At 30.4% G+C, this 13,188-nt stretch overlaps 1 protein-coding gene across 1 annotated transcript; it reads left to right on the forward strand.

Annotated features, from left to right (window-relative positions):
- On the forward strand, nucleotides 6,298-7,140 carry LOC18602227 (non-specific lipid-transfer protein). The gene is made up of 2 exons (XM_007033483.2): nucleotides 6,298-6,765; nucleotides 6,918-7,140. Exons 1-2 carry the CDS (start codon nucleotides 6,416-6,418, stop codon nucleotides 6,925-6,927), a joined length of 360 nt encoding a protein of 119 aa, XP_007033545.2. The 5' UTR covers nucleotides 6,298-6,415; the 3' UTR covers nucleotides 6,928-7,140.

Below are 13,188 nucleotides of genomic sequence, written 5' to 3' on the forward strand. Positions count from 1 at the left end.
GTCATAACATACTACATTTATCCTGTTAATGGGGCACGAATTTCGATGATGGGATTTCCTCGAAGAACTTGTAGAGACGAGTTCTTCCCAAGATATCCTTAAGGTAAGGAAAACTTTGGGACTTCACTAAAGCGTTGGGATTGTTTATGAACAATTTTTCGATAAAAGATTGCCTACCTCATCATTTAAATTTGAACAAACAAAACATTATTTTGCGATTGCATCATGTGCATCCGCGACTTTGAATAAAGAACTCAATAAGCTAATTTAATAAAGAATTAGTTAATAAGCACGGATTAAGGAAATATAAGAATAAAATCAAGGGCGGGTTAGAATAGGATAACTTAAAATTAAATGGTACCGTTCGTGGAGCGGGCGTAACGGAGGTGTTAACCTTTATCTGTGCGTAACCGCACTTTCGAACCCATCTTTGAAAAACATGGATCAGTTCTCATTCTTTCAACGGATCTAAAATTAATTTAAGACTTCGTCGATTAAAATCGAGTTAATAGGTGACCAATCACACTTAGATAAAAAAGATTGGTGACGATTCTTAGTTTTTTTTTTTACCCCACGTCTAACGGTCCGGTTTCCGAACTCGCACGTTACGACACTTAGTTATTAGATAACTTATGTTTTTGAATTATTAAATAATATTATATATATTTTTAATTTTAAATGTAAGTTTCTGAATTTGAAACTTGATTATCAACTTTAAAGGCTTATTGAGTGTTAATTTTTATTTTTACACCAACTCATTGCGTCGATCAAATGATATGATGACTTTTCGTCAAACTCTCTCCCTGATTCATTGTCCTTCTTTTCTCAACCATTGCTCGTTTTTCTTAAATTTGAATAAAAAAAAAGCTTGTTGCCGAACTTTCGCAACGCAACTAATGAAACCACATGAGTTGAGTTAATATCACGACATGTGACACATGCCCTCGGTATTAATTAGGCTGCATATGTCAAACTCATACCAAACTGGCGTACAAACTGGTCTGTACACAAGAGTAACTCCAACCAACAAAAATAAACAGCTAGTCCCTTCATCCCACTGCTTACACCGACTGCAAGCCGGTAACCAACGTAGAGCCATCCGAAACCATGACTAGCCAAAATCCTCACATCGAACCCTATACATTTATATATACTCCACAGTATCAAAATTTAACCCACATCCCTATTCAAATACCACCATCAACAGTAAAATGAAGACAAAAATTAATTATAAATTTTAATTTTCAAAAAACATAAATTTTAATAATTTTTAACTAAAATTATCTAACGGATTATCTAAGAGGATAATTTATTACATCATTAGGTTTATTTGTGTTCTCTCAAAGTATCTATTAATTTCGAGGCCATTTTTGCTGGAATGGTTTTGGGTATATATAGTTGTTTTATGGCAATTTAAGTCTGAGGTTGATGAAGCTGAAGGTTTCCTTTGGTTTTGTCTTTGGTTTGAAGCTTTTACTTCAAACGGTTTGTACAGGTTTTTCATTATTAATATAAAGTTATTTTTCAAAAAAATTAGTCTAATAGGATTGAGATTCTATTTATTAATAACAACTATTTTTAATAATATTAGCATAGCATAATGATATTCGATTTTATAAATTAGTCTAGTAAAATAAAGACATTATTAATTTTGAATTTTAATAATAGCTTTTAATTGAAATTTTACCGCTTTAATTTTTTGTCTGGTACATTGTTATGTTTTCATCTTTTTTGCGTAAGTTAGAATTTATTACTTTCTTAAAGGTGTTTTCGGTATAATAGACTAAGGATTTTATTCATGAACAACAACTGTTTTTCATAATAATAAAAAATAGTATGATTGAAAGTTTATTATAAGCAAGAGGATAATTAATATAATTTCAAAAAAAATTCATCTCGTACATCATATTTATATATAATTTGTGCTCTATTGTCACATGCCTTGTACGGGATTATTTTTTAATATTTATTTTTAAATATGGTTTATATATAAATATAAATATTTTTAAATTATAAAATTAAAGTATAAATAATTATAATTTTATGATATAAAATCATAAATTATTCAATACTATACTATTTTTATTTTCTATTAAGAAAATTTTAAAAAAAGATTATATTTTTAATAAAAAATTTGATTGCAATTAAAATATTTAGTTACAAATTGAATTTTTCTGACTCAAACAATTTTAAAAGACTATGACAAATTGTTGTTATTAGTTGTTGGGCGTCCCCATAGCATTTCCTGATTCATAATTGTCGGTAACAGTCTTCTCCTCCAAACACAACCGAAATATGACAAATTATTATTGTCCTTTTGGTCCAGTACATTTCCGCGAAATCATCACCTCTCAATTCTGGATAAAAGAGCCAGTGGACGGGTGGAGCCCTGGTTCTTCTGTTTCAGCCACCTGGTTAGATTATTGCCTCAATCACATAACATCCCCACAAACTTAATTTCCGCCGAATCATAACCGTTGAATTTGGGACAAATTGTTTGTTCTCTTTCAATTAAATGACCGTCCATTTGACTTCTCTCATTCACCCAAAAAATGTTGAACATCTATGACACGTCCAAGTTCATTGCTTCAGGTGTGAAATTGAGTTATATCGGGGGACGTATCAGCTAATTTTGACTGTAATTTTTCCCAACGCGTGTATAAACAGTAATTTATTTTTAAATTATAAGGTAGTAGCAGAGTCTGATATAATTGCATTTCTCAATGAAGAGTTTGACGACTTGTCAATTTTACTCAGTCGTGCCGTTGAAGCAATCAATACCATTGCCTACTCCAACAAACAAAAGGTCATTTCAATTTATGTTCTTCTATCTACATGGCTCCCGGTAATAATGTTTGTCAAATCAAAGGTCATTTCAATTTATGTTCTATCTACGTGGCACCTAATAATAATGGTTATCGAAAACTCTTTTTGTATTTTAAAAGGTTTTAAAATTATTGTTTTATCTTTTAAACACTAAATATTTTTACATTTCGAAATTATTTTTTTCTAATTTTTTTACTTTTTGACATTAAAAATCAGGAAATATTAAGCAATTTTTGAAATTTAATATTAAATATAATAAAATCAAAGTATTGTGGGTTAGGTCGACAGTGAAACCTTTATCGTGCGAGAGAGAGAGAGAGAGAGAGAGAGCGAGTTTAATGACATCTGCATATTTTTTAAGGATTCGAGTTAATTCGTCCATCCATCCATCTAGCAATGTCCGAAATGTTTCCAAGAGAAAACGTAAAAAGAAAGCAAAAATCCTCAACATCTTAAATTAAATGTGCAAAGGAAATGAACGCCCAAGAAACACCTGCGCGGGTAGAGTGGCAACTGGCAAGGCAGGGGAGAGCACCCAGTTGTATAAAGATTTTGTCATTGTTAGATCAAAACCCTTTAAAGTTTCTATTTATTTGCTTACCCTCTCTCTCTCTCTCTCTCTCTCTCTCTCTCTATATATATATATATATATATATATATATATATATATATATATATTTGTTTGCTTACTCTATATATATTATATATATGGGCCGGCCTCCCGAGTCGACTAATGATTTCTGAGGGATGAAACAAGCAAACAATTTTCAATGTATATGATATAACTATCATATATAACTTACGAAACAAATAAAATATTAAATAGAGTAATAAATCAATATAAATTAGATTAAACCTACGTGCTGGGGCCTTACTATTGAAACAAAGTCTTATCAACTTTTGTTATTAATTGTTCATAAAGTTATTAAAAAGTGTAATACATAAAATATTAATTTATTTTTTATACACTAAAAGAAAGAAACATAATTTTTTTTTTACTTTGAATAATTCATAATTGAGCGTTTGAATTAATAGTAAGTACACTGTGTTGGGTTTAAGTCTCATTTCTCTCAAGATAAAACAAAATGGAAGAAAAATAATTGAAAAAGTTCAATTACTCAAATGTTTGCATAACATCAATTAACTTTTCTTTTAGTTTCACTTTCAGTTTCAATTTTTATAATTGATTTTAATTATATTTAATAACTTGAATGTGTTAATCTTACTGTCCCCTCCATAGAAAAAATCTAATTAATTAACACCTTTAAGCCTTTTGTTTGTTATGTCTGATGCAATTCCCTATTTCACCCATTTAACATGTATTTCTTTGCACTGCATAAAATCCGTAGGATTCAATTTGGCTTTGCCTTGGCTTCCTTTGTCACCCGCATTTGGGTTGATTGGAATGCTTTGGTTCATTAACATGTGTATGCACGTGTAGTTGTGTAGCTTGATAGTTTGTTTAATGTAGCTAGTCATCATAATTAATTGTGATGGTTTTTTTTAAAAATAAATAAATAATTAATACAAAAGTAAAAATTAAAAATTAAAAAACACGAACAAAACTGTAAAGTAGGAACCTCAATTAAAACTGCAATAGAAGTTATATTGTATAAAGAATAATATAAAATTACGAAAATTATATTGTAAGGGCAAAGCTTTTAAAAAAACAAAGAAAAAAGAGGGGAAAAAAGAGAGACAGTCAACTGATTGATTGAAGAGACAAAATATTTTTAACCTTTTAAAGATAAGAATTTTTAAAAATATATTTTTTAATTTTAATTGTTTTTAGTTAAAAAAATTTTTTTTAGATAAAATCACTTTTAATGAAATTTTATTATATTCAAGCGTATATAAAAAAAATATTGTTACACGTCATATTAAAAAAAATTATTACACATTATATTTAAAAAAAGTTGTTACACGTCATGTTGAAAAAATATTATTGTTACGCGTCATGTTCAAAAAAATTGTTATATACCATGTTGAAAAAAAAAATTATTACATGTCATATTGAAAAAAAATTGTTACACGCATTGTTAAAAGAAAAAATTATTACATATTATGTTGAAAAATATTATAACCATCTCCTAAGTCTCCGCAGACAGTAAAAAACATCTTTCCATCAAAGTATTGAACATTTTCTTTACGAAACATAGAAAGTGATACAAAATTTTGTGATTTATCAACAAAATCATCTGGTAAGAACTTTTTTAGAATTTTTTATAAAATTTTACCAAATCACAGATTGATGAAAACAACCAAAATGCAAAAACCGTTTTCTTCCCTATAGTTCTTTTTCACCTTCTTTTGTCTCTTTTTTTCCCACTTTCTCTTTATTTCATTTTTGCATCAAATTTGAAAAAATTGAAATTTTTTATTTATTGGAAGATTGACAGAAAATCTTGAACCATTCCTTTCCTTTCTTCTGCAACCAAAATGTGAAAATCTTTTTTTTCTCTGCAGTTATTTTTCACTTGCTTCAACTTTTTTTTTTTCACTTTCTTTTTATTTCAATTTTACACCAAATTTGAAAAAATTGAAACCTTTTGTTTATTTCAAGATGAATTGAAAAATCTTGAACTATTATTTTCCTTCCCTTGATAATAAAAATTGTTTTGAATGATTTAAAGGGCATGAGAGAGTGGAGAGAGCAAAGAGAGTTGGATGGACAGTTTTTTAAGTGGCATCAGAAAGTAATCAGGAGTATTTAATTTGTTTGAAAGTATTTTAAAGATATTTTTGTCAAGTTATAATAAAAATTGAGTAAAAGCAGTTAATTTATTTTTAAAATGGACTTATAAGGATAATCATTTTCTCATTCTGTTCTTTTAATTTAAGGTATATATTAATATTTTTTTTCTAGAATTTATTAGTAACTGAAAACAGATAGAAGACTGATGAAAGCATTTACCTGATTAAAATCACCCCCATAATACAAAGCTGTCCAGAACACACTATCATCTGAAAAGAACATCACCCCATAGACAAATAACCATGAGGGAAAAATATTTAAGACCGGGACACTGTAAAAAAAACACATAAGCAGTAGCAGACACGGTTGTAATAAGAGATAGTTCAAACTGCAATCCAATCCATCTCGGTTTATCACCTCTTTAGTTATATATTAATATTACCGTAAGATGTAACACAGCCAGCTCTTGATAGCATCTTAATTAGATTATTGGGAAGCTACGAATTCTACATTTATCTGGAGACTGTGAAGTGGAATCGCTAATATTTGAATTGATGAATCAAGGCGGTATAACATTCTTGGCGAAAAAGGTTAGCATCAGATAAAAATGGTAGATACAACTTTTTCAAAGCATTAAAGATACTCAACCACAAGGACAAACATGAAAATGAAAGAAAGAACCCTAGCATTGAATTGAGCCAACTACCAACGCCTAACGCTGTAGTACTTGTCTACGTATTTCTCATTATATTGCCTCGCTCAACTTTTCCTATAAAAACCCTCAAACCCTCTAGACCTTAGCACGCCAAGCATCAGCTTCCTTATAATCAACTACTTGTAAACACTCTAGCTTAAGTTCTCTGTGAAATTCTTATTTCCTCCTAAGTAATCCCCATGGCTACCAATATGTCCCTGAAGCTTGCATGTGTCGTGGTTTTGTGCTTGGTGGTGGGTGCACCCCTGGCTCAGGGGGCCATAACATGTAGTCAAGTCAGCAGCTACCTGGCACCATGCATTCCTTACCTGAGAGGCAGCGGTGGCGCTGTGCCTTCAAATTGCTGTAGTGGGATCAAAAATCTCAACGGCGCCGCCCAAACCTCACAAGATCGCAAAGCGGCTTGCGGCTGCATCAAAAATGCTGCTGGCTCAATTTCTGGCATCAACTATGCACTCGCAAGTCAAATGCCAAGCAAGTGCGGCGTGAGCATCCCGTACCAGATCAGCCCCAACATTGACTGCAATAGGTGCGTTTTATTACCAAACTATTTTGAGCTAAATTTCACGAAAATTAATTAATTTCAGCGAAAGAAAATGGCCCAAAAGCTTATTATACCATAACAGTTTTAAGTTACCAATTGTTTCTTAATTAAATGATTATTTTTTTGTTGCATTGCAGCGTCAACTGAAGTTCGCCGAGGAAAGTTTTCAGCTGAAGGGAAGGGAAATATGATAGTTAGCGAATAAATGGATGTATAATATCCATCTGGATAGCACCCTGTGTAGGAGTTATCCTAGTTTGAGAGCAAAAGGTTGCTTTATGCAACTGTGTCTGTTATTTCTGCTTAATATACATATATATATCACGGATTTATTTCTTCTATCTGTATACTCGTCATTTACCATTTTTTTCTTTTTTTTTTGTTTTTCGTTAATTAATATTGTTTACGGATACATTTGCACAGCTACAAGTGAAGAGAATTCAACATGAAGATTTTAATAAGTTCCAAGCGTTACGAACAGACAAACTTGTCGTTTAGTTTTAAGCGTGAGAGTTTTAAGACAGTCGGGACAAATTGTGGGCCATAATCAATGATACTCATATTTCAGCGTATGTCTACCTGTAATTACATGCCCAAGGCAAACCATAAATCCATTATCTTAAAATCTTAAACTTTTCAAACAAAGGAAACCTAATTAATTTTAAACGAATAGATCTTCAAATATTATTTTTTTGGTTGATAACAATTAATTAGGTTTAATTATTTGATAGAAACTTCAGAATGTCTAATACAAAATATTATGTCACTTGTTCTCGACAGATCCATCCCAATTTTTAATCTCTCTTGACATGACAACATTTTATTGGACAATTTTAAGATTGGGATCTTCCAATTCTTAGGTAGGTCAATTATTCATAAATGTGTCATTTTAAGTGGGATAAATATATTTTTTTTGGAGTGAAGTGGGATAAATAATTGACAAATAATCTTTTTTATTAAAAAATATTATTGTAAAATGATTATTGGAGTGCCAACTGCAAGAGGGAAATCGATCGGTGGCAATGGGACAGGTCAAGTTAGTTTCAGATCTGAGTCATTTACGATTACGAATCTTGTCACATTTTATGATGTTCGAGTTGGGTCTTTTTTGGGTTTGAGTTGCTTCGTTTACCGGATCATTGGAATTTGAAATTATTTTCATTTAGATTAATTCGACTTCAAGTTAGAACACAGAGTGGATTATTTCGAGTTTAGTTCACTAAACATTCAAGTCATTACAAGCTAAGATGATTTAGATTTTGAGAAATTTAAAGTTGGCACTCTCTTTTTTAGCTTCTAATATGTTTTACATATTTGGTTAGTTATATCAATCTCACTTTTGGATAAAATTATATTAAATTATTTTCAAAATATAGACCTTATGGTGGTTAAAGATAAAATTTTCATTAATTTTTTAGAGTAAAACCTTTAAATATTAAAAATAAAAATTATTTTTAATAGAAAATAATTATGGTAAAAGATTTTTGTTTTTAATGATAACAAAATATTAAATTCAATAACTAAGTACATAAAATTTTGAGTCTAATTAAGAAGTAAAATAGGTTTTTTTTTTTTCTGAAACAAGTTCATTTCATTAATAAAAAGTAACTTACAAAGCTTCACGGTCCAAGATGTTGCACAGGAAAGAAAAAAATAAAACTCACTGTTTTGTATAAATGTAAGAAGATTAAATGACATTTTCAATTGATCTTTGATTGTTGCTTTGAAAAACGCCTTGAGTTGGTCCAAAAGAAATTTATTAAAGATCTTCTGCAGGTGCCTTGGAGGAATTTTGACCAACTTCTTGGAGATGCCGCTTGTTTTGACCTCATGGTTCTAATTTTGGCCTCTATTTCTTATAAATTTTGATTGTACAATGGAGAAATCTGAAGTTTGTAAGCCAATTGCAACGGTTTTAACAGGAAACAACTATAATATGTCCAAGGTATGAGAAATGAAAACTTATTACATATTTATGAAGAAAATTACAATAATTTCTTTTGTCCTTAATTTTTTTAACTTGATTTTGTTTTTGTTTTTTGTTTTTTTTATGTAGCCATCAAGATTGGAAAAGAAAATAAAAAGAGGGAAGAGTAGAGACCATCGGTAGAGCTGATTTAGCTGCAGCAGTAGTCCGATCATCGAAACGGACGCAACTACCTTTTCAGAGCCAAAATTGGGAATTGGCCAAATATGGCATGCATTGATAAGGTCGTGCGTAGTACCAGGAGGTATTGGTTAGCAATTCGTTGGCTCCAGTTAATACTCAGTTTCTTTCTTTCATTTTCATGATTTGCTTGTGGATGTGCTCCTTTAATGCTTTCAAATTACTGGTTATTAAGTTTTAGTTGTTAAATCCATCAAGGAAAAAAGGTAATGTTACATATATGCTACCTCCTGGGTCGGCTTTTGTAAGTATTTCAAGTAATGTAATTTTGATACAGCCTTTCAATATATATACATATCTTTAAATTCATGATGATGACATTAGACTTTGATCAATAGAATATTACCATGTTAGTACATAAGTAAAGATTTTAGATAATTAACAATTTCATGTTTTTCTTTGCTTTGAAATATGTTAAATTAATTTTCAGCTTGTATGGCTTTTTGCCATGTCCTTCACAAAATGAAGGTTGATTGTTTCCTTTGTTTGTAATGAAATTGAATTACGAGGAAAATAAGGATCTACTTTATTGAATGAAATTTTACTGGAAAATTATATTTCTCTTGTACGTCTTTTGTGTTTGTTTTGAGAATAAATTCTTATTAATTTTTAAAATTAATTATTACAAATTTAAGAAGCTTTAATGCTTAAAACAGATAAAAGAAAAATTACAAAATTAGGGACAATTGGAGAGCAATTTAGGAACAAAATTAGTGTCTCGTTAAATTTTCCTTCGAATTACGCGTTGTTGGAGAGTAAAACGAATAATTGCAGTTTACAAACAAACTTTAAATCAATTCCCAGACTATCAGTACCAAACTTCAAATCAATTTAGTATCAATTGTTTTATCAGAGATTTTATGCATTGTTCAAATAAGCACTCAATAATTTAATTGGGGATTAATAATGACCATAAATTTTGTAACGATCATAATCAAGACCATCAGGCGTAACTTACATGAAAATAACCAATGTTAAAGTGTTCTATAACTGAGTGGGGATTTGGGTAGTAGGAAGAGATTTGTGATATGTTTTTATTTCCTGCGCAATTTCTGGGTAAATCAGACGAAAGGTAAGAGAACAAGAATGAATGAAAAAAAGGAGGGAAAGGATGAAGTAAAAAAATAAAGGGAAAGAAAAAATTCGATTACTTTTGTTGAAATAGACACATCATTCTGTTTTGTGCTATTTTGTTGACTTGTATTCGATTTGGGGTGGTATTAGGGGAAGGAATGAAAGGGTGGTTGATGAATGGATTTGGCTGAGTGGTAAAACTTTAGGTATAAATAAAATTATACAAATTCAAGATCTATCATAATAGGATTTTAGAACACAAAGCGTACTTGATTTCTAGTTTATGGTTTAACGACAAAAATAATATTGATCAGATTAATTGCTGGTATTCAATGCATAAGGATCTTCCTCTCCTTTTCTTTGTAACTCTCTAATAGGTGAGATTTTTATGCTTTGTTTGACAGACTTAGGCTTTCCTTTGTATTGTGAATCCCTAGTCTCACTCATCATAGGAAATAGGGTTTCCTATAAGCCTACACATTAAGTCCACATTTATAAATTATAAAATATAATTAATTGTCATTTTATCAAGACCAAGTACGCTTAGCCTATTTTATAAAAAACAAAATAAATATAAATAATGTAAATCCATAATTCTGTATTGAGAAAATCTAGCAATCTCCCACTTGGACTATATTATTTAAATTTTAAATTTTGAAAACATTTTTCTTGAAAATGACTCAAAAGCTAAGACAACTTAACACTTTATGAGGTCAATTAAAAACTAACTAGTCTTGAGACATACTTCAATAATCCTCTTGTCCAATAAGATTTATGATATAGGAAAATAGCAATAACTACATCTATTAAGATATAACACCAACTATAATCACATATGTCATTGAATTTTATTGACATGAAGTAAATGTGATAGCGTAGCAATAAATAACAACACATCCTTAATGATCTATATTCATGTGTTGCATTCGTTTGTTAGTCACTTCACTCTCTCCTTTATGCAACTCATGCATGCAAGAGAAATCTTTATGGTTTATCCAGAAAACCTGTATATCTGTTTTACATATCTCAAGATTATTTTATGCATCAAATACATACTCTCAAGGCTGTAAAATTTATGCCCTAGCCTATGCTTAAAATTGACACATGTTTTAAGTCGTAATAAATACAAATACGTATGTATATAAAAAATTTGTATGACTGAATATCATTTGCATAATCATTAAATTAAATTCAAATACATTATGAATGATATGCGCCAAACAAAATCCAATAAAATAATATCAAATCCTCCCATTAACTAAGTAAAGCAAAAAACTCTAAAACACCCATATCATGAACATGTTTCTTGAAAGTAATAGGGTGCAGTCCTTTGGTTAGTGAATTAGCGATCATGTCATCAGTTTTAATATGTTCTATAATAATGTCACCATTTTTCACAAGTTCTTTAATTGTCAAATATTTTATCTGTATATGCTTGGCCCTTATGATATTTCTATTATTGTTAATGAACATAACTGTTGTAGAATTATCACAATATAACTGTATGGGTCTAGCAATAGAGTCAACCACCGATAATTCACTAACGAGATTTCTTAACCAAAGTGCTTGTGTAGCTACTCCATAACATGCTAAAAATTCTGCTTGCATAGTGGATGAGGTCACAAGTGTTTGTTTTATATTTTTCCAAAATCTTGCACCACTTGCTAACATAAAAATGTATCCTGATGTGGATTTCCTATCATCTGTACAACTGGCAAAGTCTAAATTCACACAACCTACCAACTTAAGATCTTCAATGTTTTGATAAACTAGCATATAGTCCTTGATTTTTTTCAAATATCGCATCACTTTCTTTGCAGTTTCCCAATGATCTTTACTAAGATTAGACAAGTATCTACCCAAAAAACCTACTGTGAAAGCAATGTTCAACCTTGTGCAAACTTAGGTATACATCAGACATTGTGTCAAGTTCATTTATCACCTTTAGCAATTGGCACATCTCCATATTTACAATTAGCCATAGAAAATCTATTTAATACTCAATCAACATATGCACTTTGAGAGAGTCCCAATAGGTGACAAAATCTATCCCTTGTATCGCAATTCCAAGAACATAAGATGCTTCCCCAAGATCTTTCATTTCAAACTGCCTAGACAATAACTTCTTAATCTCTTGTAGCATCCTCAAATCAATACTTGCAAGCACAATATCATCAACATACAAGATTAAAAAGATAAACTTGCTCCCACTAGTCCTAAGATATATGCATCTGTCTACCTTGTTCTCAACAAAGCCCAAAGAGGTGATTACCTCATCAAATTTAAGATACCATTGATGAGAAACTTGTTTGAGCCCATAAATAGATTTTTTTGAGTCTACATACAAGGTGATCTTTTCCATCTCCTTTAAACCCCTCAGGTTGCAACATAGAGACTTCTTTAACAAGATTCCCATTCAAAAAGGCAATGTTAACATCCATTTGGTGTAGCTCTAAATCATAATGAGCCACTAGTGCCATAATAATCCTAAAGGCATCCTTGAATGATACAAGAGAAAAGGTTTCATCATAATCAATACATTTTTTCTGTATAAAACTTTTAACAACCAATCTATCTTTGAACCTCTCAATCTTTCCTTTGGAATCTTTCTTGGTTTTGTACACCCATTTATAACCTATGGGTTTGCAACCTCTAGTAGCTCAACAAGTTCCCATGCATTATTTTGTGACATAAATTGTATCTCATCCCTAATTGCATCCTACCACAGATCTGACTAAGGACTAAAAATAGCTTCTAAAAAATTTACGAGATCAACTACATGACTAATATCATAGTCAGCTTTTCCAAGGTAGAATTCATATATGTCTGAAGAAAGAACAAGCCTCTTAATCCTAGCAGATCTTCTTTGTGGTCATTCTATTAGATTTTGATTTTTGGGAATTTTATCAAGAACAAGTTGCACTGGTTCTTGTTCCCCAACTTGTGTTTCCACAATAGTATCTTTCTATATAGATGTAGGAATTCTTATTATCTCAATATGCTATCCTTTATCTTTAACTTTAGAGCAATTAGTATCAGCCACATCCAGTTCTAGAAACTTAGCTGTTTTTACCTCAACAATTTTATTACTTTTATTAGAGCAATAAAATCTATAGTCCATGAAATGAACTGAATATTATATGAAATAACAATGAGAAGATCGATAC

The sequence above is a fragment of the Theobroma cacao genome, chromosome 4, assembly GCF_000208745.1.
Source record: "Theobroma cacao cultivar B97-61/B2 chromosome 4, Criollo_cocoa_genome_V2, whole genome shotgun sequence".
NCBI classification, from domain to species: domain Eukaryota; kingdom Viridiplantae; phylum Streptophyta; class Magnoliopsida; order Malvales; family Malvaceae; genus Theobroma; species Theobroma cacao.

Coding starts and splice junctions, on each gene's coding strand:
- LOC18602227 (XM_007033483.2), top strand. CDS start 6,416: ATGGCTACCAATATGTCCCTGAAGCTTGCATGTGTCGTGGTTTTGTGC.